Source organism: Caenorhabditis elegans, chromosome V (assembly GCF_000002985.6).
Source record: "Caenorhabditis elegans chromosome V".
Lineage (NCBI taxonomy): Eukaryota > Metazoa > Nematoda > Chromadorea > Rhabditida > Rhabditidae > Caenorhabditis > Caenorhabditis elegans.
Genome location: NC_003283.11, coordinates 899,206 through 926,479, shown reverse-complemented (window position 1 = coordinate 926,479; position 27,274 = coordinate 899,206). Strand labels below are relative to the sequence as shown.

Sequence of the window (27,274 nt, the reverse complement as noted above, 5' to 3'; positions counted from 1 at the left end):
CTACTATTTGTTCCGCTCTCTCCAGAATCACCTTGTCGGGCAGAAGTTTCATTATCGAAAGGTTGTCGAAACGTGGTTGGACGACTTCTTTCCCTCCAAATCTCAGGAGTTCCGTGCGGAGGGTATTGCTCCACTTCCGTTCTGTTGGCAAGAAGTCATAAACACTAATGGTCAATGTATTACCCATTGAATCTTGTTCGCTTTGAATAACCATTCTCTCCAAAAAATTCAACATTTTTGCAAATACTTTTTGCTCACCCTAATATACCTACGATGCTCCGCTCTTCTTTGCTAATTAATTAATATTTTATTGGATTTATAAATATGTTATTGTTCTTCAATAACAACGCGGTACAAATAAATGTTTGGTCCCACTGCAATTACGAATAGACTAATTAAACAAATGTTTAACGATATCTATAAAATGCTTAACAATTGTTGTATGATTATTAATACAATTTAAATGGGCATGAAGGTTTAGTTCTCTTATTTTGTTCCGGTTAACATCGTTGCTTTCCCATATTAATTTGATAGTTAAAAGTGCCCAAATAATGGGACCGTCATCCTTTGAAGTTTCGAGAACGCGTTGAAGAATAGAATTTTCAAGATAAATGGATAAATTTTCGGTTGGCTTAACCGACAATAAATTTGCATCATGGACATATTAATCAAATTCCAAAGTTCATCCTGAGTTGATGTGTTCTTAGCTTTATTCATAAATATGGCAAGAATTGAGAAAACAATGTACGCTCGTTCTGAATCCCAGCTTTTGAACGCATTCCTGAATTTTACAGTTTAGGAAATTCCTTACAAAATTTCAATTTCAATTGCAGTTTCTAGCAAGTTGAGAAGAGTTTCAGAAATCTGATTCTACACACACGGGATGCACAAAGAGTTATTTTTCCCTACAAAACAATTAATCTTACATATTAGGTCTCCAAATAAGTTCCGGGTCAAAAATCATAACTTCTTTCGCCTTTTATCGATTTTTTTGAAACTGTGGGAATTTATGTTATCAACTATGATCTTTCATTTTGATATGGTCACAAAAATTTTTGACCACGCGGAGTGCCCTAACTCGAAGCCAATTTTTTCAAGCATTTTCCTGATCTCGCTTCTTTGCAGCTTTGAATTGAGGTTTATGAGCGGACTTTGCTTTGTTTAGAATACATTGTAAGGAAACAGAAAAAGTTTGGAAAAAAATCCGTCCAATAATTTTTTTTTTGGTCGGTGGTCAAAAAATGTTTTTTTTTTCAAAAATTTTTTTTTCGAAAACTCTTGATTTTTCATACAAAAATGATGTAGTCATGTGTGAACTATTTTTACAAATACAAAACATTTTAACTAAGTTCGTCACACTCAAATGATAATAGAAAACATAATTTTTTCGAAGAATTTTTGAGTTTTTTGAGTATTTCTCGAGATCCAAATTTCAAACTCAAATGTTTTGTATGTTTAAAAATAGTGTACACATGGTTACATCATTTTCATACTAAAAATCAAAAACTTTCGAAAAAAAAAATTTTTGAAGTTTTTTTGACGACCGACCAAAAAAAATTTTTTTGGACGGATTTTTTTCCAAACTTTTGTTGATTTCTTACGATGTATTCTAAACAAAGTAAAATCCGCGCACAAACCTTAGTTCAAAGCTGCAAAGAAGCGAGATCAGAAAAATGCCTGAAAGAAATGGAAACATTTCTCGAAACCTTTGCCATGCGCAGAAATTCTTTTCTGCTCATGTGTGAAAAAAATTTGCATAGAACGAATACTGCACCTGACCCAGCTGCATAGGTTACTTTCGACATCATGTTCATTGCTGTCCAGCAGATTTCATCAAAATTGGTGTTTTCCGAATTTGTAAGTTTAACAATTGCATCCCAATATAATCGATTTGACCGTATTATTTCCGCATTTGAATACGTTTCCGGCAACAAATCAGCTAAGCTCAGGAGTTTTTTAAGTGTGAAAAACATATTAACTGGACCAATTTGATCCATTTTGTGGCTGAAAAATAATGTAAAATGTGTATTGTGATGTTATGCTACGGACTGCTCCCTAAAACAGGATTTTGTTCTCAAGGGACAGCATGGCACCACGTGCTTCTCATTTCGGAGAAAATCGAGTACTCTCGTGCTACCACAGTTTAAAGGTGGACTACACCCTGTGGGGAAATTGCTTTAAAACACGCCTATGGGGTCACAATGACCGAATATCATGATAAAAAAATTCAAAAAATTTTTCTAGATTTTATATGATTTTTTGAAAATTGAAAAAATCTCAGTTTTCACCTAATTCCTATTTGGATTTCCGCCAATTGGATTTTTTCGATGGAGCGCACTTGCATTATTTCACTTTATTAATTTTATTTATTCTCGTTATTAGACTGATTTTCTTTATTTTTTATATTTTTTCAATTGGAAAATGAAATAAATAAATAAGACAAATCCAAAATGTGCGCCACATCGAACAAATCCAATTGGCGGAAATTCAAATAGGAATTAGGTGAAAACTGAGATTTCCAATTTTCAAAAAACCATATAAAATCTAGAAATTTTTTTTAAATTTTTTTATCAAGATATTCGGTCATTCTGGTACCATAGGCATGTTTTAAAGCAATTTCCCCATAGGGTGTAGTCCACCTTTAAAGGTGGAGTAAAGTCGGAATAATTTGTTCTTTAAGTGATAGAAAATGGACAGCATCGACCGAAGATAACTGTAAAAAGATTTAAAAATTTGTTCTAAATTTCTTATGATTTTTTCAATTTTTCTAAAATAAAAATATGAAATTACTGAATTAAATTTGGATTCGCGCGCAAATGTGTGACGTCATTTATTGATATTTTCGCGTTGTCTGAATGAATTGTTCGGTTTTTATTGACTAAGAGGCTTTTCCTTAAGGTATATTTTCTTTGAATCACTGTTTGCCACTTTTTGAAACATTTGTCTGCAAAAATTTTCAATCACTTAAAGAAAAAAACATTTCGACTTTACTCCACCTTTAGGCAATCAAATCACAAGTGGAAGGTCAACGTTGGTATGTTTTGTTATTTCCATTTTATTAAATTTTTGACTTGTTTCCCCATAATTTTTTTCAGCAATTCATCAAATCCTCAAAATCGAACATGTAGGAAAAACATTTCTCTACACGTTAATGGCAATTTTCAAAAGCACGATTTATTAACAACTAATTCAAGAGTTCCAAATAAACTTCAATTCTATGTAGAGTGCTGTGCCGTGTTTCAATTTTTGCCACTTACTTTATTATCCAAATCAAGCACTGAAGACCATTAATTAAGGTTGATCTCGACGTGAACATGTTCATAGTTTGAATAACCAGTTTCAATAAACTCGAGTAATGCAAGTTTTCGGTGCTACGAGAAGCATTTAGTTGTCGGTGCAGTTCTTCTAAACATCTACAAGTTGCTAGCTCATTTTTCAAATTTGTGAAGTCAATTAAGCTTCTGAACAATGATTCGATTGACGTGCAATAGAAAATGCGAGTACCACATTTAGAGAAGTTTTTCAAATCGCAACCTGCAAAACGACATATTTTTACTGTCTGAAAATAGCACAACCTATTGCGGACACGTGAACAATTGAAGGATGAGAGCTCAAGAGTGTTTTAGCAAACTCTCTATTTATATCAGTTCTTGAGCAGTCAATAAACTTTAGGTCCAGCAAAATCTTTCGGCACTCCAGATATGTCGAGATTATTTTGGTACCGGAGTTTTGCCTGAAACATTAACTGTTGCTATAATTTCAGTCGTCACCACGGTGCGGATTTTTTGACAAAAATTCAAAAAAAAACATTTTCCAAGAATTTATTCATTTTTAACCATAGCGTGAAATGTGGTTTTTTTTTTAATTTTTCAGAGCTTTTCTCCGTTTTGTTTCAGCCCTTTTCCAGATTTGTCTCAGTTTTTTTTTCAAATTTTCTCAATAAATTATCAAAGCTGACGTATATTGCAGCTCAGCTAACCAATCAAAAATTGGTCAAGTGATTTTAACATCATGAAAAACAACGCCGAATATGAGTAGAAATTGTGAACTTTAATCATTGTTTATCTGAAATAACAGGGCATTGTAACTTGGCTCAACCAACTTCAAAAATTCTAAACACACACCTTTTTAAAGGTTTTTTTTTCTCAAAAACTGTGCATAGAAAGATTTTGACATTATACTAGGATTGTAGACAATTATCTAAATGACCAACTCGTGAAGTTTCAGAAAAGTTACCGACCTATTTTTCAGTTAGAAGGATTTTACTAGAGCTGACACTCTATTTTCTACTGTGTTTTGCAAACTTTGGCGCGTTTCTCGAAAAATGACTCGGTAAGGGTATCAAAAACTATATCAAATTTGAAGATATGATTCTGCCTGAAAAAATGTGTAAGATTTCAGAAAAAAAATCTAAGGAGTTTTTCAGATAACAATGATTAAAGTTTACAATTTCTACTCATCTTCGGCGTTGTTTTTCATTATGTTAAAATCACTTGACCAACTTTTGATTGGTTAGCTGTGCTGCAATATATGTCATCTTTGATAATTTATTGAGAAAATTTAAAAAAAAACTGAGACAAATCTGGAAAAGGGCTGAAACAAAACGGAGAAAAGCTTTGAACATTTAAAAAAATACCACATTTCACGCTATGGTTGAAAATGAATTAATTCTTGGAACATGTTTTTCTTTGAATTTTTGTTAAAAAATCCACACCATGGTTACGCAGCAAAATTCGAAATTTTCAAAACGCATCTAAACTGGTATTAGACCTCATCTAAAATAAGCAATACTCCCCAGCAAACCAAGTTGTTAATTATTCCATCAAAACCCGTAAACTCACTTATCTTGCGATACATCCAAAACGGTTAACTTGGTTAATGAAAATAGTTCTATTAAATCAGATGTTTGGTTAATGTCCAAGTTTCTCATTGAAAGTATTTGTAAATTAACTAGCATCTTCATTCCGGAAAGGTTTCTGATGTTTGTATTACTAATATCCAACACACGTAAATTGGAAAAACCAATGCAAAGATGGGAAAACTCATCGTCATTCACTTGTCCATTGATTGCAAAGCATTTCAAAGCGGGCAGCATATTATTTATCTGAACAAAAATTTACAAACGTTTCCAAAAAAAAAGACAGTTATTCATGTTGAAAAAAAGTGTGAAGTTATTTCTTATTTTCTTAAAGGTGGAGTAGCGCCAGTGGGTATTTTGTCTAAATGCACTTATAATGATCCAAAACAACCAAGTATCATAATAATCCGGTCAAAGTTTTGGAAAATTCCCAACATCTTGCAAAGTATGAGATTTTGAGAAAACTTAAAGAAATGTCGCATGTTTCGACCCCTACAGTGTTTTAATACAAATAATTTAAATAAAGTTAAAACATAAAAAATATCGAAATTTTTTTTTTGGTCGACTTCCAAAATGATGAGTGGCAAAATCGGAGAAATTGCCCCTTTTTGACAGTAAATAAAACAATTTCAAAATTTTTTTGAAAAGTTTAAGCATGATATTTGGTCATTATTGGACCAAAGGAGTGGTTTTTAATAATTTTCCCACTGGCGCTACTCCACCTATTAATTTTTGTCTCCGCCCACTGAATCCTGTTCCCTTTGGAATCCTGTTTTAGTGTGGCTTAAAAAAACCTAGATAAGGACGGAGTCTACCATATGCCTTTTAATAAAATAGGGTATTAACATATATACGAAGCCTATAGTGTTGAAGCTTCTATTAGTTTTGCACTTTCTAACCAGTTAAAACACTAATCTAACTTCAATTTTGAAAAAATAGCACACAGCTGAATTGAATATAAATTACTCACTATCATCTCAAATCAAAAATTGCTGGTTTGAACGGAGGGTGTCATCAAACAACATTGATATGAGAGTTATGTGCGGCTTTTCTCAATTTAGTATACAATGTGTTTGTAGAAAAATTAATTCAAAAACAACTTTTGGTACAATTCATTTTATACCCCGCATTTTTTGGAACATTTACGTTAATAAAAACGTGGCCTTTTTCTTTATTTTAAGGTTGACTCGTAGTGATCAAGTAAAAAATGTTTTTAAAAAATTTGATTTGAGATGATAATCAGTAATTTAAAATCAATTCAGGTGTTTGCTATTTTTGTTCAAAATTGAAGGGAGAATAATGTTATTATTGTTATATCTGGTTACTATGACCCATTTTCTGCCAGTGCAGGCTTGATCACATTACTCCACTATTAAAGGCTCACAATTATTCAAAGTTTAAAATGCATTAATGCTGTTGGTTGTCGAAAAAACCAGAAACTGTGGTTTTTGTGGCGCTTACTGTAAAATTTGGAAAACAGACAACAATGAAATACAAAAATGTAACCTTTGCTGGCCATTCCTTGGCAAATGGACTCTCCATCGTGATTTCTAAACTGTGAAGTACATTACGAGATTCTTCGTTGAGAAAACTTTCCAAAAAACGTACTATATCGTAACCTGCAAATTATGTTTCTTTCACCTCAACTATTGCAATCTTACCGTTCATGAATCTCCTGCCACGTTTGACCCAATCTAAGTTTCCGAGGCTAAGTGACTCCAAATTTTGACATCTAATCGCTTCAACAAGTTCTTTGCTAACGTGGTAATTGAATAAGTCGACTTTCTTCAAGCAGAAAAAATGTCCAAATCGAGTCAGTGCCTCTTCGCAAAGTCCGAATTTTAATTTCATCAACTCACTGAACATTTTGTCGCTGGCTGTTCTATCCAGAGGTCGAACAAGCATGTTGAAGTTGTCTGAATGATTGTTTTTTGATAAACTTTCTGTACTTCTTATTTCATATTCACCCAAAATTGGAAAAATAACTCCACAACAATCATCCCTTAGCCAGCCCCCTCTTTCGAACCATTTATAGAAAAGTCTGATTAGAGAAGTTTAGTCCTCGAGTGATTTGAAACCACACCAGCACTGGTGAAAAATCACTCGAGTTCGAGCAGTAGAACATAGTGATTTTCTCGAGTGCTGATCAGGGCTGTGCGGCAACCGGGATTTTCGGCAACCGGCCATTGCCGAAGTTGCCGAACCCAAAAATTTTCGGCAACCGGCAATTGCCGAAGTTGCCGAACCCAAAAATTTTCGGCAACCGGCAATTGCCGAAGTTGCCGAACCCAAAAATTTTCGGCAACCGGCAATTGCCGAAGTTGCCGAACCCAAAAATTTTCGGCAACCGGCAATTGCCGAAGTTGCCGAACCCAAAAATTTTCGGCAACCGGCAATTGCCGAAGTTGCCGGACCCAAAAATTTTCGGCAACCGGCAACTTTCGATTGCCGAATTTTCGTCAACTTTTCGGCAACTTTTCGGCAACCGGCAACCAAGTTTTAAAGTTTTTTTTGTTGAATACATAGTTTTGAGCGTTTTGGAAAAAAAATAATGGTCGTTTTCTCGTTTACGGCGAAATATTAGCATTTTTCAGGCTCTCCGAATGCTTTTTCTGAGCTACAGAATGTTTGACAATGATATCGGCAGTTGCCGAAGTTGCCGAAAAAAGTTCGGCAATTGCCGAAGTTGCCGAACTCCAAAGTTTTCGGCAACCGGCAATTGCCGAAGTTGCCGAACCTCAAAATTTTCGGCAACCGGCAATTGCCGAAGTTGCCGATTAAAAAAAATTTCGGCAATCGGCAACTCTTGGTTGCCGAAACTTCGGCAACTTTTCGGCAACCGGCAACTCGGTTGCCAGTTGCCGCACAGCCCTGGTGCTGATGTGGTTTTCGCACTGTCAAGGGAAGTCGAAAAACTTAACCCCGGACTTTGGCATGCCATAGTAATTTTTCGATGAAAGAGTGAAAATAATGATCCCTCCAAAAAATTTAGCTGCCCCGGTCCAGGTTCAGCAAAGTTATGACGTTTTGAAAGTGGCTAAAACACCTTTTTAAAAAATAATTTTTTTTCTGAAAAGAGAAAAAAATATGTGTAAATGATTTAAAACAGTGAAAAGCATATGCCATGCAAGTTTTAGCTCATAACTCTCAAGAAAACCCTTTTTGGAATTTTTCTCTAGATATGTAGATCAAGCAGTGTGGTTTTTTGCCCGTGGGGAGAAAAAACGTACATGATATATGTTTTTCACATTTTTGGATAAGCTACAATAGTTTTTATCAATTTTTAGAAAAACTTTTTTTTTTGAAAATTTGAACGTTTTTTTCGCTAGGGTTTGGTCAAGGAATTTTTTTCGGCACTTTCAAAACGTCATAACTTTGTTGAACCTAGACCGGGGCAGCTAAATTTTTTGGATCGAAAAATTACTATGGTATACAAAAAAATTACGGGGTTAAGTTTTTCGACTTCACTTGTGAGGTTAGGGTTTTCAACCTGAGTTCTAATTTCCAGTCGGCCGATGAGCAAACATCACATTTGTTCAAACTGTCACCAACGCAAAATAAACAATAGAGAATATATTTTCAAAACATTCCTTTTACAAATTTCCGACCATTAGTCAACCGCATTTCCATTCATGTGACGTCACACTCATTTAGCAGCGTAATTACTAAAGAATAAATACGTGACGTCATGAGATTGTCACGTATTCCTAACCAGAAGACCAGAAAGACCAGAAAAGAAACTCTCACCATTGTCTATTAGCTTTGCAATTTTCTCGATAATTATGTCTTGCAGCGGTCTTATCATTTCCAATTGTAGATTTGTAAACTGATTCTGAATTTTTTGTTATAATAAAAGTACAGGTTATTGTTGGCTTTGAAAAGATAAAATTCGGTGACTGTAATAAAGAGATGCAAGACTACTTATTATGTTTTATCATAACCCATTAAAATGTTTTGGGATTAAGCTACTACACAACTATTCAAATTCCAAATACCATTAGAAAAAATTGAAATTTTATATATACTGGACATCAGAAAGATTTGTTTACTATAGCTTCTTTTGACCTAGTGCAGGTCACCTTACAACATTTTTTACCTATTTGGAATATAGTTTGAAAAAAAGAAGGTAAGGAAAAATGCGGAGAAATGCGTAAATTATAAATTTTCAAAACTAAAATAGTGTCTATAGAATACATTTCGAAATAAAAACAAAGAAGGAAGAAAACGTTTAAATGAGGCGGCAGTACCATGTCAGTAATTAGGATGTATGTACAGGTTGTCTCATTCGTTTACTGTGCAGTTGGTTTCAGCGTTTAGATAAAATCGATATATCTTGTCGTGATGTACAGAGGATTATATATGTCATTCGTGGGAAAATAGAACAATTGTAATGGGACACAATTTCGAAAATCGAATTAAAAAAATAACTGAAGAACGCTATAAAACAGATATGTGGGCTGAAATCGAACAATTTCGGCAATTGCCGAATTGCAGAAAATTTGGAATGACGATCGTCAATTGCCGCTCACCCTTGATGTAGTCTCTATTAGAAATGATAGACCTGATAGTATACTGAACTTATATATTGAACTTTCCGTTTTTATTTCCGATTAAGGATTTTGCTCTAAAAGTCTGTGGTATATTTGGCCTAAATGTTATAACAGTTTCAATAAAATGTAAAGTACTAAGCTTTTTTTACAGTTAGACTTTTTTCCTGGGGTTTTGCGGACCTCCAAGAAAGTTCTAGTAGCTTACTGATTGAAAAAATTCTAGATATTTCCTGAATTTCTAGAAAATTCTAGGAACTCACTTTCTGAAACTATAATACTACAGTACCCAACCATATCTCCCTACTAACCTCAAACCAATATCTTTTCAAAATGCGAAAAGTCAATTTTTACAAAACTACAGTAATCCTACAGTAATCCTACAGTACCTCGACCATATCCCCTCCTAACCCCACTCAAGGGTGTCATTTTTCGATTTTTCGATTTTCTGGAAAAATCGAAAAACCGACACCCTTGACCCCAATGCTTCAATCCCTTCAACAGCCTGAAAAACCTTGCCTCGTGACAATTGTAACATACACCATGTATTTTTTCACCACAAACGAAGCATTTGCATTTTGAAAAGGAAGTGTTTCTAAAAAACTACCATGAACTTTTTTGCGCGCCGAGACCCATCTGAATAAATACGTGCGCCTTTAAGAAGGCATGGCAAAAATTTGTGAAATCACAGTATTTTTCCTGGCAACAAATTCAAAGCTTGCATTTCGCGTCTCACTGCAATGGAAGCCCTAGTCAAAATAAATACAAACAAACTTTATTTCAATATCTTCAAAAGTTAGTAAAAAAGATTTGACCAGAAAAAATTACATACTGGAAGCAAATGTATCATTAAAGAACAATATATTTGGATTTACAACGTATTCGTAGTAGTAGGTGGAAACAAAAATTGAACGCAATAAGGTGAAGTTATATTTTCTCGAACGCCAGCACCGACCGCAGACTCTCTCCCTTGTGAAGAACATCGAACGCCGTATTGATATCGTCAATGTTCCAGCGATGAGTAATGAATTCATCGATGAGCAGCTTCTTGTTCATGTAGTCGTCGACGAGTCTCGGCACACTTTCCACGGATTTCCATCCGCCGAATGCGGTTCCCTTCCACGTGCGCCCGGTGACAAGTTGGAATGGACGGGTGGCGATCTCTTGGCCGGCTCCGGCGACTCCGATGATACACGAGACTCCCCATCCTTTGTGGGCGGCTTCGAGGGCTTGGCGCTGGAAAATAAGAAAATTAAGCTTAAACGATCGAGAATTTTGAATATCGCAAAAAACAGCGCGGCACAGAAAAGGGGCGGGGCCTAATTTTGCAACTCTGCGGCACGGGTTTTCCTCTTTTTTTCGCACTCTACTTCAAAATTGATTAAAACAAAAAATTTGGAAAATTGGCGAAAAAAAGAAGATTAGCATGGTTGCAAAATTAAGCTCCGCCTCTTTTTCCGTGCGTCCATTCCTTTTTTGCAATTTGTGCTACACGTGGACAAGTGCAAAATTTTTTTACAATTTTGCCAAAAATTCTTGTTTTTGAACCATTTTTTCAGATTTTTTTGCATTTGTACAGCCAAAATGTTAATTTTTCAGATAAAAATCGACTTTTACTTGGGAAATGGTTCAAAAACGAGTAAAAACTAAATTTTTTTTTTTCGAAAAATCTATTTTGTTTTGAAAAATCGAATTTTTTTTTTCGAAAATGTGGAAAAACTTTAAAAAAAATTATTTTTAAAAAATTCGGAAATTGGAAAAAAAATCCGAATGAAGGATTTTTTTTTCGAAAAAGTGGAAAAAAAAAATTTTTTTTTTTGAATTCGTAAAGCGCCGCAGGCTTGCAAAACCTTTGAAAAATCAAATTTTCGATTTTTTAAAAGAAATTCTAAAAAAATGCTCAGAAAATCAATAAAATTCAATTTTTTTGAAAAATGGCTTACATTTTGAGCTATTTTTCGATTTTTTGTCAAGATATCGGTAAAACGAAAAATTTTCCATTTTCGAAAAAAAAACTGATTTTTTTGCCTTACCATTGTGTGCACATTTCCAATACACTCAAAAGTGTAGTCAAATCCTCCGTCAAATTGCTCCACGAGCCATGCTTGGAAGCTCTTCCCCTCAGGAAGCTCAACACTCTTCGGATTGATGCATTCGGTGGCTCCGAAGAATTTGGCCGACTCGAATTTCGACTCGATCAGGTCGATTCCGACGATTTTCTTGGCTCCGGCAGCCTTTGCGCCCATGATAACGGCCAATCCGACTGCACCGAGTCCCCATACGGCTACAGTACTCCCTTCTTCCACTTTGCACGTGTTCAGCACGGCTCCGTATCCTGGAAAAATTATTTTTATTCTTTTTTCAACTGAATAAACTTTCCAAATTTTAAATGAAAAATTGCAAAGAAAAAAATTTAAAATCCAAAAAAAATCAAAATTTTCAAAAAAAAGTTTTTTTTTTTAATTCAATTTTTAAAATCGAAAAATAAAATACGAAAGTTGAATGTTCAGGAAATTAATTCAAAATTTCTACATTTTTAAATATCAATTAAAAATTATTTTTATTGAAAATTGAAAAGTTATCGATTTTTCGCTATTATAAACCAAAAAATTGGATAAATTTCTAGTTTTCCTCTCGGAGTTCACGGAAACACAAAATTCTGAAAATGCGTATCTTACAACATATTTGACGCGCAAAATATCTCGAAGCGAGAACTACCGTAATCCCTAAAAAGACTACTGTAGCGCTTGTGTCAATTTACGGGATTTTCGAAAGTGCGAATAAATAAAAAAAATTTCTTCGAAAATCGAACCCCCTCAAATCTGCACAAGCGCTACAGTAGTCATTTAAGGGATTACGGTAGTTTTCGCTATGAGATATTTTGCCCGTCAAATATGTTGCAAAATACGCATTCTCCATATTTTTTGTTAATTTAATATTTAAAGGTGGCTTTGTGAGTCTAAAATTATCGAATATAACTATGAAAATTTCGAAAAATCATTTTTTTTTCAATTTTGCGAAAAAAAAATCTTTCTAAAATTCTGAAACAGCTTAAAATTTTGGTATTTTTTTCAATTTTTGTAGAAAATGATATCTTTCCTGTTTTTTATCAGCATAAACAAAATTTGATAAACATTGAATATAATTGTTAATTTTCTGTTTAAAAAGTTTCGATTTTCCGGAAACTCAAAAAATATTCGAAAAATTATTCGATTGTTTCGCAAAAAAAACCTTTTCAGGGAAATTCGAAAAATTAACCATAGATTTCAGCTTTATTAACCAAAATTTCAAAAATGTTTCGAAAAATCGTTTTTTGATTTTAGAAAGAAGAGACAAAAATTTTAGATTTTTGATTTCAGAAAAATAAATCGAAAAATCTAAAATTTTCGGCTATTTTTTGGAAAAAACTTTGATTTTAACGAAACGTTGTTTTTTTTGGTTTTTTGGGTGAAAAATCTTTTAGAAAGCTTAGAAAAATGTGGTTTTCCGTGATTTTTTCTAAAAATTTGAAAAAAAAAATCAAATTTTATTGATTTTTTCATAAATTCGTCTTTTCTTGGGCCAATTTTTTTTGCTCCGTACCAGTTGAAATTCCACATCCCAAAAGCGAAACCTTCTCGAGCGGAGCTTCTGGATTCACTTTGCACAGTGAGATGTCGGCCACAACAGTGTATTCACTGAACGTGGAGCATCCCATAAAATGGAACAACTGCTTTCCGTTGCATGTGAATCTCGATGAACCATCGGGCATAAATCCATTTCCCTGCGAGATTCTGATCTTTTGACACAGATTCGTCTTTGGATTCTTGCAATATTCACATTCTTTGCACTGAGGAACGTAGAGCGGAACGACGTGATCTCCTGGAGCAAATCCTGTGACTCCTTCTCCGACGCTCTCGACAATTCCAGACCCTTCATGTCCCAAGACGACAGGGAAGAGACCTTCCGGATCGTGTCCGTCGAGGGTGTAGGCGTCCGTGTGGCAGACTGCGGTGTAGAGGATCTGAAACTTGATTTTTATAGTAATTTTTAATTGAAATTTTAAATTTTGGTGGCAGAATGTCCCATGTCGCAGACACCTCAACCGATTTTGCGTGGTGCAAATCGGATCTTCCCACGCCCCGCCCCTTGGGGATTCGAGCAAGGGTGTCGGTTAATCGATTAAAAAATAAATAAAATCGAAAAATTAAAATTTTCCGATTTTCCGGATTTTTTTTTCAATTAAAAATTAGAAATCGTATTTTTTTGTTATTTAAAATTTTTTTAAAAATCAAATATCGGTTTTTATTTTGTTTTTAAATTAAAATAAATATCAAAATTCGTTTTTGTAATTAAAAAAAATCTAAATTTTTCGATTTTCGATATAAAAAAAAATCAAAAATCTTTTTTTTCTTTTCAATAAAAAAAAATCACAAATCGAATTTTTTTTTCAATTTTTAAAAAATTTAAAATTATTTTTCTTTGTTTTTCAACTTAAAAAAAAAACAAAAATCCAATTTTTTGTTTTCCGATTGAAAAAAAATCAAATATCGACTTTTTTTGTTTTTTTTAATTAAAAAATCGAAAATGATCGTTTTTTATTAAAAAAAAAATTGAAAATCCAATTTTTCGTTTTTCAATTAAAATAAATCAAAAATTTCGTTTTTCAATAAAAAAAATAACAATTGAATTTTTTTGTTTTTTCGATTAAAATAAATATGAAAAATCGATATTTTTTGTTTTTGTTTTTAATTGAAAAGAATCAAAAATTTTCGATTTTCAAATTTGAAAAATTAAAAATCGAAATTTGTTATTTTTTCGATTTAAAATAATTATCAAAAATCGATTTTTTATTGTTTTTTTTTATTAAAAAAACGAATTTTTTTTTTTCGTTTTTCGAATTAAAAAATCAAAATTTTCTGTTTTTCAATTAAAAAAAAAATCAAAAATCGAAATTTTTTGTTTTTCGATTAAAAAAATTATTTTCAATCCGAATTTCGTAAAATCCAAAAAGAGGACCGTACTTTCACTCGAACTTCGTGGGCTTTCGGTGGAGCCACTTGGATCGTCTCAATCGAGAGTGGAGCTTTTGCGCTCCAGGCGACGGCTGCCTTGCAGTTGATAACCTGAAAAAATTGATTTTTATTGTATTTTTTTTGCAAATTTCTATGATTTTTTAATTTTTGGCTTTAAAAAAAATTAATTTAAATTGGATTTTTAAAAGTAAAAAAGTTTTTTATCCAATTTTTTGGAAAAATAAACCCTACCTGTCCAGCGGTGGAGCTCATGATAATCGGCGGTGTCACGTGGTAATATTAACCTGAAAAATTTCGTAAAAAATGGGAAATTATTTGCTTGGAAAAGGTTCGAAAAGTTCAATCATCAGAATTGGTGAAACAAATTTTTAAAAGAGAGAGAAAACTGTTCAATGGTCGGAAAAATAGGTAACCGATGGTGACAAAAACACGATAATCGGTGGAAAAATCAAAGAACAAACAATTTTTTTTCAAATTTAGCAAAAAAACAAAGATTATTCCAGTAGAACGCACTTGCACAATTGGAAAATTTAAAATAAAAAAAAACAAAACAATGCATATTACGAGGACGCAGAAAATTTTAAAAATGCATTCGGTGTGAAAACGCGCTCCACAGCCAATGGGTCTCATTAGGTATTTGGCGGAAAACCCATCGATTTTCAAGCATTTTTATTAATTTTTAAGCCGAAATTCATGGAAAAACCTTGTAAATTGTAAAACTTAAAAGACATTATTTTTGTGGCATTTTCGTTGTTTTCTTAATTTTTATGCCAAAATTAGTGAAAATAATTGATTTTTCAACTGAAAATTAATTTTTAAAACCCCATTTCGACCTGAAAATCATGATTTTCAGGTCGAAATGGAGTTTTGAAAATTAATTTTCGGTTGAAAATCAATTTTTACATCAATTTTGGCATAGAAATCAAGAAAACAACGAAAAATACCCAACAAGACCCGTTCTCCGTGGAGCGCGTTTCCTCGCCAACTTCAAAAAAAAGGCATTTTTCTGCGCTTCTATAATATAAAATTTAACAACGAAAAAAAAACAACAATAAAATTGCAAAAATTAACGATCCAATTGAATAATCCACTCCATATGATTCGTCTGCGGGAACATGTCGACCGGCTGCACACGGGTCACCGAAAACGCGTCTCCAGTGTATTTTCGAGACCTATAAATGAATTGGTTTTAGAGAGAGAGAGAGAGAGAGAGAGAGAGAGAGAGAGAGAGAGAGATAGGGAGACGGAGAGAAAAACACACAGTCTTATCACATTTAGATTGTAGTGAGATAAGACTGTGCTAGGTGTGTGCAATACACTTACGACGGACGGCACAGATTCACGATGTTGGAGATGGCGGCGTTTGGTTCACACGAGACAAAGATCAGACGACGCATTGTTTCCATCTGGAGCAAAAAAAACCGTTTTCAGGTGTTACAGGCCAGGACTGCCGGTTTTTTCTTTCGAAAAACCGAAAAGCACGTGGTGCCAGAGTGTCCCATATCGGTGTGATCTACAAAAAATGCGGGAATTTTTTCTCAGAAAAATGTGACGTCATCTCGCTCTTAACCATAAGAAATGTGTTGAGAAGTCAGCGCGTCGGAATTCCCGCATTTCTTGTAGATCACACCGATGTGGGACACTCTGACACCCCACGTGGGAAAATCGAAAAAACTTTTAAACAAATTTTTAAGCTAATTTTTGAAAATCGAAAAATTTTCGTTTTTCAACTTTTTCTTATTCGATAAACTGACACCCTTGGTACTGAAATCTGGAAAATATTATCAAAATATTTTCAGATTTCAAATTTTCCACTGATTACGAATATTTATGATTAAAAAATTAAAAAAAAAAATTTCCCAGATTTTATATTTCAGCTTGAAATCGAGAATTTTTGCGCCAGAGACGTCACGTGTCGATTTACGAGATTTGTGTATATTTACGAAATGTTTAATCTTTATCCGATGCTGATTTCCTTTTTTTTCAATGAATTTCCTTAATTTTCGGCGGTTTTTTTTTCGAAAATGTGTTTCTTCAGGTCAATTAAACATTTTCGTATCAAAAAAACGAGCAAAAATTTTTTATGGAAAATGTTCTAATTTTTTGATTAAAAAGAATGTTCAATTGACCTTAAAACATACATTTCCAAACAAAAAACCGCCGAAAACGAAGAAAACTCATTGAAAAACGAAAAACAGCATCCGATATAAAATAAACATTTCGTAAATATACACAAATCTCGTAAATCGACATATGGCGTCTCTGGCGCGAAAATTCTCGATTTCAAGCGGTAATATAACATCTGGGAAATTTTTTTCGGATTTTTTAACATAATTATTCGGAATCAGGTGAAAATTTGGAGTCATTTGAAATTTTTTTTCAGATTTCGGTACACCACCTTTAAAGGCGCACGCAAAAATTTGTCGTGTCGAGACCGGGAAGTCGCGAAAACCCCGAAATTTCGCGTCTGAATAATATATTCCTATCAAAAGCGGCATTTTTTAAAGATTTGTTGATGTTTTTCAGTGAAAATTGAAAAATCGAAAAAAATGTTCAGAAAATTAACCATAAACTATGATTTAAAAAAATTGATTATATTGGTAAGAAAAAACATAACAATTTCTTCTAAAAAGAAGAATAATAGCCAAAATGTTAAGCTAATTTTTGATAAATCGAAACAACGATAAAATAATTTTTTAAAAAATCGAAAAACGAACACCCTCGATTCCTATTTTTAAAAAAATTTACGCGTAAATCTACAAGTTTTAAAGGTAATTTTTGGAATTTCTAAAATCCAAATATTCGAACCTCTCTACACGCGAGAATAACCTTCTCGTGCATTCCGGCTCTCGGTGGATCGAGCACTCCGACCACTCTCGATTTTCGTAGATCAAAACCATTCGGCAGATGATATCTCATCGATCGGAATGTGTCCTCGGCTTTTCCAGCAATATATTTACAGCATGTTTCCATTTTATTCTGTTTCGCATTTTGTTTGGCGTCCTCCACCGCTTCGGCGATCATTTCAATTCCGATGCAGCACACTTTTTGCGATTTTTGAATATTTTTCAGAAGGCATTGACCGATCGTTCCGGTTCCACAGCAAATGTCAAGAAGGATGGTTCCGGGATCTTCTGGAGCAGGTGCTTCATCTGCTGCAGTGGGCTCCGGCTCGATTCTCGGGATCTTTGCCGGAGGAGCATCGGATGGATCGTCGGGGATGGGCTCTGAAGGTGCTGCTGGAGCTTCTGGGGCTTTTTCCGATGCATCAGTTTCCACTGGAACATCTTCGTTGGTTTTCTGGAGAAAAAAAACTATTTTCACTTTTTATTTCATCGATTTTGCAGATTTTCAGTCAAAAATTAAGAAACAATTGAAATTTTTGAGCATTTTTCAAAATTCGGCGTGTGAACGCGCTCCACAGCGAATTGAAAAAGCTCCGCCCCCAAGCCATGGGTCTCGTTAGGTTTTCAGTGATTTTCGTTATTTATTTAATGTTTTAAATTATTTTTGTGTCAAAAATAATGAAATCAATTTTTCAACAGGATTTTACATGATTTCCACCTAAAATTATTATTTTTGATGATTTTCTGCAGAAAATAATAATTTTTACTAAAAATCAATATTTTGATTTTTTTGGCGGGAAAACCGGAAATTTTCGCCAATTTTCAAGCATTTTTTGTCATTTTTTCAGTGGTTTTTAATGATTTTTTTGCTGAAATTGATGAAATTAATGAAGATGCTGATTTTTGAGTGAAAATCATCAAAAATCCTAGTTTTCAGGTAAAAATTATGATTTTCTGGGAAAAACATTAAAAAACCTGATTTTTCGGGTAAAAATTATTGAAAAATATTGATTTTTCGGGTAGAAATCATCGGGGAATCCTAAATGTTTAAATTCTGATTTTAGTTAAAAATACTGATTCTATGGGTGAAAATCATAGAATAATTCTGGTTTTATGGAAAGAAAAGCTTTTCTGGGGAAAAAATTTAAAATAATGATTTTTAGGCAAAATTAATAGAAAAAAACCTGATTTTTTGGGTAAAAATCATAGAAAAATATTGATTTTTAGTAAAAATTATTATTTTCTGCAGAAAATCATTAAAAATAATAATTTCTAGGTGGAAATCATGTAAAATCCTGTTAAAAAATTGATTTCATTATTTTTGACACAAAATTCATTTAAAACACCAAATAAACAGCGAAAATCACTGAAAACCTAACGAGACCCTTGGCTTGGGGGCGGGGCGTATTCAATTGGCCGTGGAGCGCGTTTTCTCGGCATTTTTAATGCGCTTTTCAATAATAAAATCGCAGATTCTTCAAGAACCTTTTCACTGAGCCCACAATGCTCTCCAATCGTCGAGTAGAGAACCGCCGCCGCCTGGCTATTCGTCTGGAAAAACGCTGGCGGTGATACTCGGAATCGGCAGTCCAACAGAGATTCATAAATGTACGGAGTTCCACCGATCAGCTTGAAGTTCGGTGTATCACTGATATGAACCATTTGTTGCCAATAGATACTACACACTCGGTACTTTTTCTCCTTGAATGTTCTGAAAAATTTTAAGGTATGGGGTTTTTGATTGTATTACGGGAGCACAAAAATTCTGAGAATGCGTATTGCACAACACATTTGACGCGCAAAATAGGGTCTCGTAGCGAAGAATACAGTAATCCGTTAAACGACTACTGTAGCGCTTGTGTCGATTAACGGGCTTGACTTTCGAAAAAAAAAAACAATTCGGAAATCGAGCCCGTAAATCGACACAAACGCTACAGTAGTCATTTAACGGATTACTGTAGTTTTCGCTACGAGATATTTTGCGCGTCAAATATGTTGCCCAGTACGCACTTTCATAATTTTTTGGTTTTGTGTTAAATCGAACCAGGTTTGTAAGCAGATTTTCCAATAATTTTTCGAGAATTTTCTGAAATTCAAAAATTATCTTCAAACTCATATAAAAAGGCAGAAGAAGGTTCGTTCCAACTGAAAATAACATTAATTTTTGTGTGAAAGCTTTAAAAAAACCACAAATAGGCTATTTGAGGCATTTTTCAAGCTTTTCAACGAAAATTAATAATATTTTCAGTTGAAACGAACCTTTTTCTACATTTTTATATGAGTTTTGAGAGAATTTATAAATTTCAGAAAATTCCCGAAAAATTATTTGAAAATGTCGTTACAAACCTGATCCATTTGAACACGGAAACACAAAAATTCTGAGAATGCGTATTTTGCAACATATTTGACGCGCAAAATATCTCGTAGCGAAAACTACAGTAATCTTTTAAATGACTACTGTAGTGCTTGTGTCGATTTACGGGCTCGATTTTCGAAACCGTTTTCTTAGCGATTTTCACTTTTTTTTTAAATATTCGTCAAAACTCACAAGAAAATATTTTCGAAAATCGAGCCCGTAAATCGACACAAGCGCTACAGTAGTCCTTAAAAAGATTAATGTAGTTTTCGCTTCGAGATATTTTGCGCGTCAAATATGTTGCCCAGTACGCATTTTCAGAATTTTGTGATCCTGTAATAGACGGTTTTTTTTCTGAAATTTTCGGTTTTTTCCAAAGCAATTTTTTGTTAAATTTTCTGTTTTTTTTTCTGCAAAAATTACAAATTTTTGTTGGAAAAAACAAAAAATTTCGATTTTTTGAAACATATTTCAAACTTTTGGTTGATAAAAATTGAATTTTATGGTAAATTTGCATATTTTCCGTGAAAAAGTTGCAAAAAAAAAGTTTGTAAGAAGATTTTCAAATATTTTTTCCGGGAATTTTCAGAAACTTAAAAGTTCTTCAAAAATTCATATAAAAACATAGAAAATGGTCCATTCTAACTGAAAATAGCATTTATTTTTGTTGAAAAGCTTGAAAAGACCAAAAATAGACTATTTGAGGCATTTATAAGTTTTTTAACAGAAATAAATGTTATTTTCAGTTAGAACGCACTTTTTTCCACATTTTTATATCAATGAAATGAGAAATTTTGTGCGTTTGACGAAAAAATCGATTTTTTTTTGTTTCAAACATAAAATTTTCAATTTTGGTCATTTTTCTTCTGAAAAATTGGAAATTTTCCTAAAAAATGAGAAAATCGCACTCAAAATCCAAAAATCTCGTCTCAATCTTCTTCTGAATCTCTTCCATCCTCTCCACGCCATCCTCCAGCGGAAAAACCGTAAAAATCAGCATAACATCTCCTCCAAATTCCCGAATCGTCAGCATCCGCCAGAATCCTTTCCTATCAAACTCATTAAATGGCTCCAACGCCGATTCTTTCACAAATTCATGCACATCCCCAACGATCGCCATCATCTGTGTGCTGACAATATCCACGTCGACGGGCGGTATCACAAAATGCTGATTTTTCGAGAATCTTCCGCCGACGAATCCCACGCAAATTTCTCCATTCAAATCGTGACCAATTGTAAATTCACATTTATTTCGATAACCGGCGGTTTTCGGTGCGGGGAGAATTTCCCGAAGAACACGATCTCGGAATTGAGTCTGTTTGCCCAAATGTGCAACTTTATTCTGAATTAGCTGCCGGTACAACTTTTCAACGACGCCCACACTATTCTGCTGCTTCAACTCCAACTGCTTCCCGTATTCCATCTCGGCGAGCGGAGTTACACTTTCACGGGCGGTTTTCTGCTGAGCTGGCTCGGTATTTTCCGGGTTAGCCGGACGGAAAGATTTGACTTCTGTGGCTGCTAGCTGCGCTGACAGTATGAATTTCTTGTAGTCATAGCCATCGACTAGATTTATAGCTTTTTGGGCGTCCTCTGGGGTTTCGAACGTCACATAGGCGTAATCTGACATATGGCGCACTTTTTTCGATTTTACGTCGCCGAGGATTCTGGAAAAAGGAAAAAAAATCAATTTTTTTAATTAAAAAATCAATTTTTTAATTAAAAAATCGAAAAAAAATCCCACTTTTCCAATACTTTCTTGAACTGCTTGAATCCGATAAATGTTGGGATATTCTTAATATGAATCCGATCCAAATCGATTGCCTTTTCTTCTTTGACTTCTGGAGTTAACTCCGGAGTTTCCGTCTTAATATCGACCGGATCCGCCATTTTACCTGGAAAACTTGATTATTTATCGATTTTTAAAGGTTTTAAAGCTTTTTTATGCGACTTTTAGTGTAAAAAACCATTCAAAAAGAAGGAAAACCGGAATTTTTCGGGGAAAATCTAGAATATAAATCAAAAACAACAATTATCGCAGGTGTCCGAGAGGAGTACACCGCCTCTTCGGCAAGCGCGCTCTATTGAGAATTAAAACGGAGGGTGTTTAAAAAGGAGTTTTTTCGATACAATTTGAACGCAAAACTGATATAAAATAAACAGTATTGGTGGAGTTTAAGCTATATTACTTCAGAATGTCGATGAAATTGGAAATTTCCGGCAAATCGGCAAACCGGAAAATTGCCGGAATTGAAAATTGGTCTGCCCAGGGTGGACTAGGTCTGCCTAGGGTAGACTAGGTCTGCCCAGGGTGGACTAGGTCTGCCTATGGTAGACTAGGTCTGCCTATGGTAGACTAGGTCTGCCTATGGTAGGTTAGGCCTGCCTGGGGTAGGTTAGGCCTGCCTGGGGTAGGTTGCCTAGGGTAGACTAGGTCTGCCTGGGGTAGGTTAGGCCTGCCTGGGGTAGGATAGGCCTGCCTGGGGTAGGCTAGGTCAGCCTGGGGTAGGCTAGGTCAGCCTGGGGTAGGCTAGGTCAGCCTGGGGTAGGCTAGGTCAGCCTAGGTTAGTCTAAAATTTGAATATAAACAAAATGTTAACCACTTTTTTCCATTGATCTGTCCCGCAAGGATGTATTTTCAGCACAACAGGAGAATTCACGTAAAATTCAATATTTTCAAACTTTACAATTAAATTTTGTCACCAATTTTATCGCTGAAAATATTATTTACTGTTTTTCTTCTAAAAACCATTTTTTCATCTTCTGTTTCTGAGCCAACTTCATCAAATCAATTGGTATAAAAATTAAAAGAACTGCAAATTTTGCAAGCGCGCTCCAATGAGAGATTACTGTAGTAATTAAAATCGAAATCCGTTTCAAAGGCGCTGTGGCGCAGGTGGCCTGAGAAAGTAAAAATCGCCTAGTTTTTGAGCAGAATTGGTTGTTAAAAATAGTCATTATTGATTGAATAGAAAAGAAAAATGGGAAAAAAATCATTAAAAATAATTTTCACACTAATATCTCAATCGCTGTGAGACCATGAAATTACACTTTTGCTTTTTTAAAATGTGACTGAACTAAATTCTAGCCATAAAGGTTAAAAAAGGTTCACGAGACAACCTTTTTCTAGTCTGATGCACCATGATCAAACACGTTCACCACACGAGTAGTCCCTCGCTGTCTGCGTCTCTCACCAGACTCCATATCTCTCGTTATAGCCAGTCTACCCAAATTGATCACCCCACCGCACTATAAATACGTTGGGAAAAGACAGTTTTGTTATCAAATCGTAACGATTTTTTTTTCGACAATGGTAGCCAAAAAACAACTTCTTGTGGTCGGTGCCGGAGCCTCCGGGCTCCCGTCTATCAGGTATGTGGGTTCTCTTTTAGAAGTGCGAGGCAATACCAATTTTATACCCTAACCGTTTTTTTCTTGTGATAAAAATGAAAAATTTCTTGAAATTTTGCCTAAAAATGTGAAAATCTGAATATAAAACTTCATTTTGAAGAGAAAAATAGATAAAACACTACATTTTGAGAATGCGTATTAGACAACATAATTGACGCGCAAAATATCTCGTAGCGAAAACTACAGTAATCCTTTAAATTCCTACTGTAGCGCTTGTGTCAATTTACGGGCTCACTTTTTTACTTGTTTTAAGTTTATTTATCAATAATTTTTTTTAAATTTGAAATTACAGTGCATTTTTTCTTCACTCGTACGACCTTAAAGGAGGGCGCATTTTTTCGAAATGGTCCCGCCACGCACTCCAAAAATCAATGAATGGCGCGTGGCGAGACCCTTTCTCATAAATGCGCCCTCCTTTAAGAAACACAGTTAAATGTAATATCGCTGTCACTTTTCAAAAATCGAGCTCGTAAATCAACGTGTGCGCTTCAGTAGTCATTTAAAAAATTACTGTAGTTTTCGCTACAAGATATTTTGCGCGTCAATTATGTTGTCCAATACGCATTCTTAAAATTTTGGCGTTTCCGTAATAGTTTGCGCGTAAAATATAGTGCATTGCGGTGAGGTTCACAGCTGCAGTACACCACATTTTACGCGCAAAAAAAACTGAAACTTCTATTTTTTCCAGACATGCCCTGCTTCACCCAAACGTCGAAGTGACCTGCTTCGAAAAATCCGGAGATATCGGAGGACTGTGGAACTTTAAGCCCGATCAAACGGACCGTAAGTCAATTTTTTTTCTCAAAAATTCAAGCTCAATTTTTCTCAGTGTCAACCGTTATGAAGTCGACTGTAATCAATACGTCCAAAGAAATGACCGCATATTCGGATTTCCCGCCGGAAGACACTATGGCAAACTTCATGCATAACAGAGAAATGTGCAGATATTTGAAGAGCTACGCCGAGCATTATGGGCTTCTGAAGCATATTAAGCTCAATCATAGTGTGGTTTCGATTGAGAGAAATCATGATTACAGTACCACTGGAAAATGGAAGGTTCGGTACACTGATGAGTAAGTTTTCATAATTGTAGGTCTGTCGGCTTCAAATAGGCGGCAGGCGCAGAGGTAGGCATGATGTAGGTACAGTGTGAAGTAGGTACAAGCTTTTAACGAAATACAAAAAATTTATATGCTGCTATTTTTTTTTGACTTTTCGACTTTTGGTCCGAAAAACCAGAAAATCATTTTTTCCAACAAAAAAACCAAAAACGATAGCCGTGATGTAAGCATAAGCCTAAGCCTAAGACGGAGCCTAAGATTCAGCCTAAGCCTAAGCCTCAGTCTAAGCCTACGACTAAACCTAAAACTAAGCCAAAGTCTGAGCCTAATCCTCAGCATAACCCTAAGTCTCAGCCTATGCCTGTGCCTAAGCCTAACAAGACTAAAAAAAACTTAAAAAAAAAACCTAGCATAAGCCTAAGCCTCGTCCTCAGCCTCAGCCTAAGCCTAGGCCTAAGCCTAAGCCTAAATCCAAACCAAAGCCTAATCCAAAGCCTACACAATTTCTCCAAATTTCAGATCCGGAAAATTCCACGAAAAGATCTTCGACGGAGTTATGATCTGCTCCGGACACCACGCGATCCCACACATTCCCGAACCATGGCCAGGACAGGAAAAATTCAAAGGCCGAATTATTCATTCTCATGACTATAAGGATCATAAAGGCTATGAGGATAAGGTGATTGTTGTCGTTGGAATCGGGAATTCCGGCGGTGATTGTGCAGTCGAGCTGAGTCGTATCGGCAAACAAGTCTACCTGGTCACTCGACGCGGAAGCTGGATTTTCAGCCGACTTTCTGATCGTGGAGAACCGGTCGACCTGGTTTTTAATACGTATGTTTTTTTTTAGTTTATAAGCCACCCCTCAAATAGAAAATTTTAGAAAATTCCAAATGCAGCTAGTTGATATGATCCCCAGCTCAATTATGAACTGGAATTTCGAGAGAATTTTGAACAACAAGGTGGACCACGAGAAGTATGGATTGAAGCCGAAGCATGCGGCAATGGCGTGAGTTTTCCTTTTCCTACAAAGAAATACGGTGGTCTTGGCATCTGATAGTGTCGGAACTAGGGTTGGCAAACCGGAATATATGGAACGTGGAGTGAAAGTTCGGAAATTGGACGCCCGGGTTGCCAGATCCAGTTGGTGTTATGTATATACATATGTCTTGCTCCGTGTTAGTAGACATATTCTCCAGAGTTTACGCTGAGACATTGCTCCAATTGCGCGCCAGCGTACATTTCACTGAGCGTCGACTCAACCGACACGATACGTTGCTAATGCGCTGCCACTTTGAGCCTTGTCCACTCCTACTTCTGATTTTTCTCAGTTTTGCATTTTGTAGTTAGCCTGTACCATGAGCGCTATACAAATTTTGTGACTATATATATTCTTAACACGTGTAAAATCTTGCAGAGCTCATCTCACCCTCAACGACGAGTTGCCGAATCGAATTGCCTGTGGAACCGTTCGTGTCAAGCCAGGAATCAAGTCATTCACCGAGACAGGCGTTCAATTCGATGATGGATCTTTTGTGGAAGGAGTCGATGAAGTTATTCTTGCCACTGGATTCTCCTACCATTTTGACATGATCGAGGGCGGAAAATTGATTGAAGTCGATGAGAATAAGTCGGATATCTACAAGTATGTATTTCCTCTGGCAACTGCTGACCATAATACTTTGGCGGTGATTGGGTTGATTCAGCCTTTGGGATCGATTATGCCGATCAGTGAGATGCAGGCGAGAGTCTATATGGAGTCATTTGCAAATGGGATGAAGCTTCCGAGTAAAGATCAGGTAGGTGTGACGAGGTTGTGAACCTCAAAACCACCAAATCGGAGTTTACGCAAAAACGCAGGAAATAGGCGGTAGGCGCGAAGATAAATATGTACAGTGTTGCTTAGAAAATAACTTTAAGCCAAAAAAATTAAAAAAAAACCATAAAAATGACCGATTTTTTTTTCTCATTCCAACTAAATTTAACATTTTCAATTTTTTTTTTAATTTTTGGTCTGAAAATCCATAAAATCTTTAAAAAAAGATCGAAGTCCGGTTGCAAGCCTAAGTCTGAGCCTAAGCCTAAGCCCAAGCCTAAGTCTAAACCTAAGACTAAAACTAAGCCAAAGCCTAAACCTCAGGCTAAGCCTAATCCTAAGCCTAAATAGCGTCAGTAGCGAGCTAACGCTCGCCACTGACGCCAGGTCTACACCTGAAACTAAAACTAAGCCAAAGCCTAAACCTCAGGCTAAGCCTAAGCATAAGCCTAAACCTAAATCAAAGCTTAAGCCTAAGCATAAGCCTAAACCTAAGCCTAACTAGGGAAGGGCACTAATTTTTAAGGCCGAAAATTTCAGCTTTGGGGCAGAGTTTAGCAGATTCCAAAAAATGATTTTTGTAGCTTCACCTGTCATTTAAAGTTTGTTTTGTCTTCCTAGCAATTCCCCTATTAACAATATTCCCTAGTAAGCCTAAGCCTAAGCCCACGTAGTGCCAGGCTGTCCCATTACGGTTTGATCTACAAAAAATGCGGGAATTTTTTGCCCAAAAAAAAGTGACGTCAGCACGTTTTTAACCATGCGAAATAAGTTAAGAACTCTGCGTCTCTTCTCCAAAAGAAAAAAAAAAGTTCCTCGGTCCTAAATTTACTAGATTAATAAAAAATATTTTTCAGATGCTGACCGACATCGCCGAAAAACGAGAAATCATGAGTGCTCGCTACGTGGCAAGTCGTCGTCACACTATTCAAGTCGACTATGCCTCCTATATGCATGAACTTGGTGAAATCATCGGATGCAACCCGGACATGAGATCTCTCTGGATGTGGAAGCCCTTGACAGCCTGGAAAGTATACTTTGGCCCGTGTGTTCCATATGTGTTCAGATTGAATGGTCCGAATAAGTGGGAAGGCGCCGAGGCGGCGATCTGGGACGTGGATTATCGATCGGAGAGAGCTACGAATAGTAAAATCGCGAGGAAGAGTTTGGAGGGAAAGAAGCGACAGTGAACTATAGTATATGTTATATGTTCTAATTATTTTGTAAAAAAACCTTTATGAAAATAAAAATCAATCACAATGGCTTCTTCCATATTTTAGCCTGTTCCCGGTGGCCGAGCTACTCAACAAACCAACGTTTCCTCTTCCACGCCCGCTTTGAACTTTAAATAGGGATAAAAAGAC

At 35.3% G+C, this 27,274-nt stretch overlaps 4 protein-coding genes across 15 annotated transcripts; 1 reads left to right on the top strand and 3 right to left on the bottom strand.

The window, feature by feature from the left end:
- Window positions 1-292: 292 nt before the first annotated feature.
- H24K24.2 lies at window positions 293-8,692 on the bottom strand (the record flags this gene model as incomplete). 6 transcript variants are annotated; one of them, NM_001313195.2, is made up of 8 exons in its annotated part: window positions 293-781; window positions 1,775-2,004; window positions 3,258-3,534; window positions 3,576-3,733; window positions 4,842-5,104; window positions 6,365-6,477; window positions 6,520-6,774; window positions 8,606-8,692. In NM_001313195.2, 8 exons carry the CDS (start codon window positions 8,661-8,663, stop codon window positions 714-716), a joined length of 1,422 nt encoding a protein of 473 aa, NP_001300124.1. The 6 variants fall into 6 exon arrangements, 4 of the variants coding, with proteins under 4 accessions (NP_001300124.1, NP_001300125.1, NP_001300126.1 ...); NR_132491.1 differs by lacking the exon at window positions 3,576-3,733 and having other exon boundaries at window positions 535-781; window positions 8,606-8,663; NM_001313196.1 differs by lacking the exon at window positions 8,606-8,692 and having other exon boundaries at window positions 714-781; window positions 6,520-6,763.
- A 1,472-nt stretch (window positions 8,693-10,164) lies between these two features.
- Window positions 10,165-14,706, bottom strand: adh-5 (Alcohol dehydrogenase class-3). Of its 2 annotated transcripts, none has more exons than NM_001028845.4 (5): window positions 14,652-14,706; window positions 14,409-14,510; window positions 12,988-13,414; window positions 11,439-11,740; window positions 10,165-10,641 (listed from the first exon to the last, which is right to left on the bottom strand). In NM_001028845.4, the coding sequence occupies exons 1-5, from the start codon at window positions 14,670-14,672 to the stop codon at window positions 10,333-10,335; spliced, it is 1,161 nt and encodes a 386-aa protein (NP_001024016.1). In that variant the 5' UTR covers window positions 14,673-14,706; the 3' UTR covers window positions 10,165-10,332. The 2 variants fall into 2 exon arrangements, with proteins under 2 accessions (NP_001024016.1, NP_741507.1); NM_171434.9 differs by having other exon boundaries at window positions 10,170-10,641; window positions 12,988-13,408.
- Window positions 14,707-14,874: 168 nt separating this feature from the next.
- Window positions 14,875-21,517, bottom strand: trm-2A (the record flags this gene model as incomplete). Of its 5 annotated transcripts, NM_070952.7 has the most annotated exons (6): window positions 14,875-15,592; window positions 15,744-15,826; window positions 17,229-17,720; window positions 18,752-18,977; window positions 20,531-21,289; window positions 21,367-21,517. In NM_070952.7, 6 exons carry the CDS (start codon window positions 21,510-21,512, stop codon window positions 15,487-15,489), a joined length of 1,812 nt encoding a protein of 603 aa, NP_503353.2. The 5 variants fall into 5 exon arrangements, with proteins under 5 accessions (NP_503353.2, NP_001300130.1, NP_001300128.1 ...); NM_001313199.3 differs by lacking the exons at window positions 20,531-21,289; window positions 21,367-21,517 and having other exon boundaries at window positions 15,487-15,592; window positions 18,752-18,928; NM_001313200.1 differs by lacking the exons at window positions 18,752-18,977; window positions 20,531-21,289; window positions 21,367-21,517 and having other exon boundaries at window positions 15,487-15,592; window positions 17,229-17,444.
- A 1,297-nt stretch (window positions 21,518-22,814) lies between these two features.
- On the top strand, window positions 22,815-27,176 carry fmo-5 (Flavin-containing monooxygenase; the record flags this gene model as incomplete). 2 transcript variants are annotated; one of them, NM_070951.5, is made up of 7 exons in its annotated part: window positions 22,815-22,994; window positions 23,722-23,816; window positions 23,863-24,106; window positions 24,614-24,928; window positions 24,978-25,103; window positions 25,512-25,893; window positions 26,768-27,176. In NM_070951.5, 7 exons carry the CDS (start codon window positions 22,933-22,935, stop codon window positions 27,098-27,100), a joined length of 1,557 nt encoding a protein of 518 aa, NP_503352.1. The 2 variants fall into 2 exon arrangements, with proteins under 2 accessions (NP_503352.1, NP_001300132.1); NM_001313203.3 differs by lacking the exons at window positions 22,815-22,994; window positions 23,722-23,816; window positions 23,863-24,106; window positions 24,614-24,928; window positions 24,978-25,103 and having other exon boundaries at window positions 25,684-25,893; window positions 26,768-27,100.
- Between the last annotated feature and the right edge of the window lie 98 nt (window positions 27,177-27,274).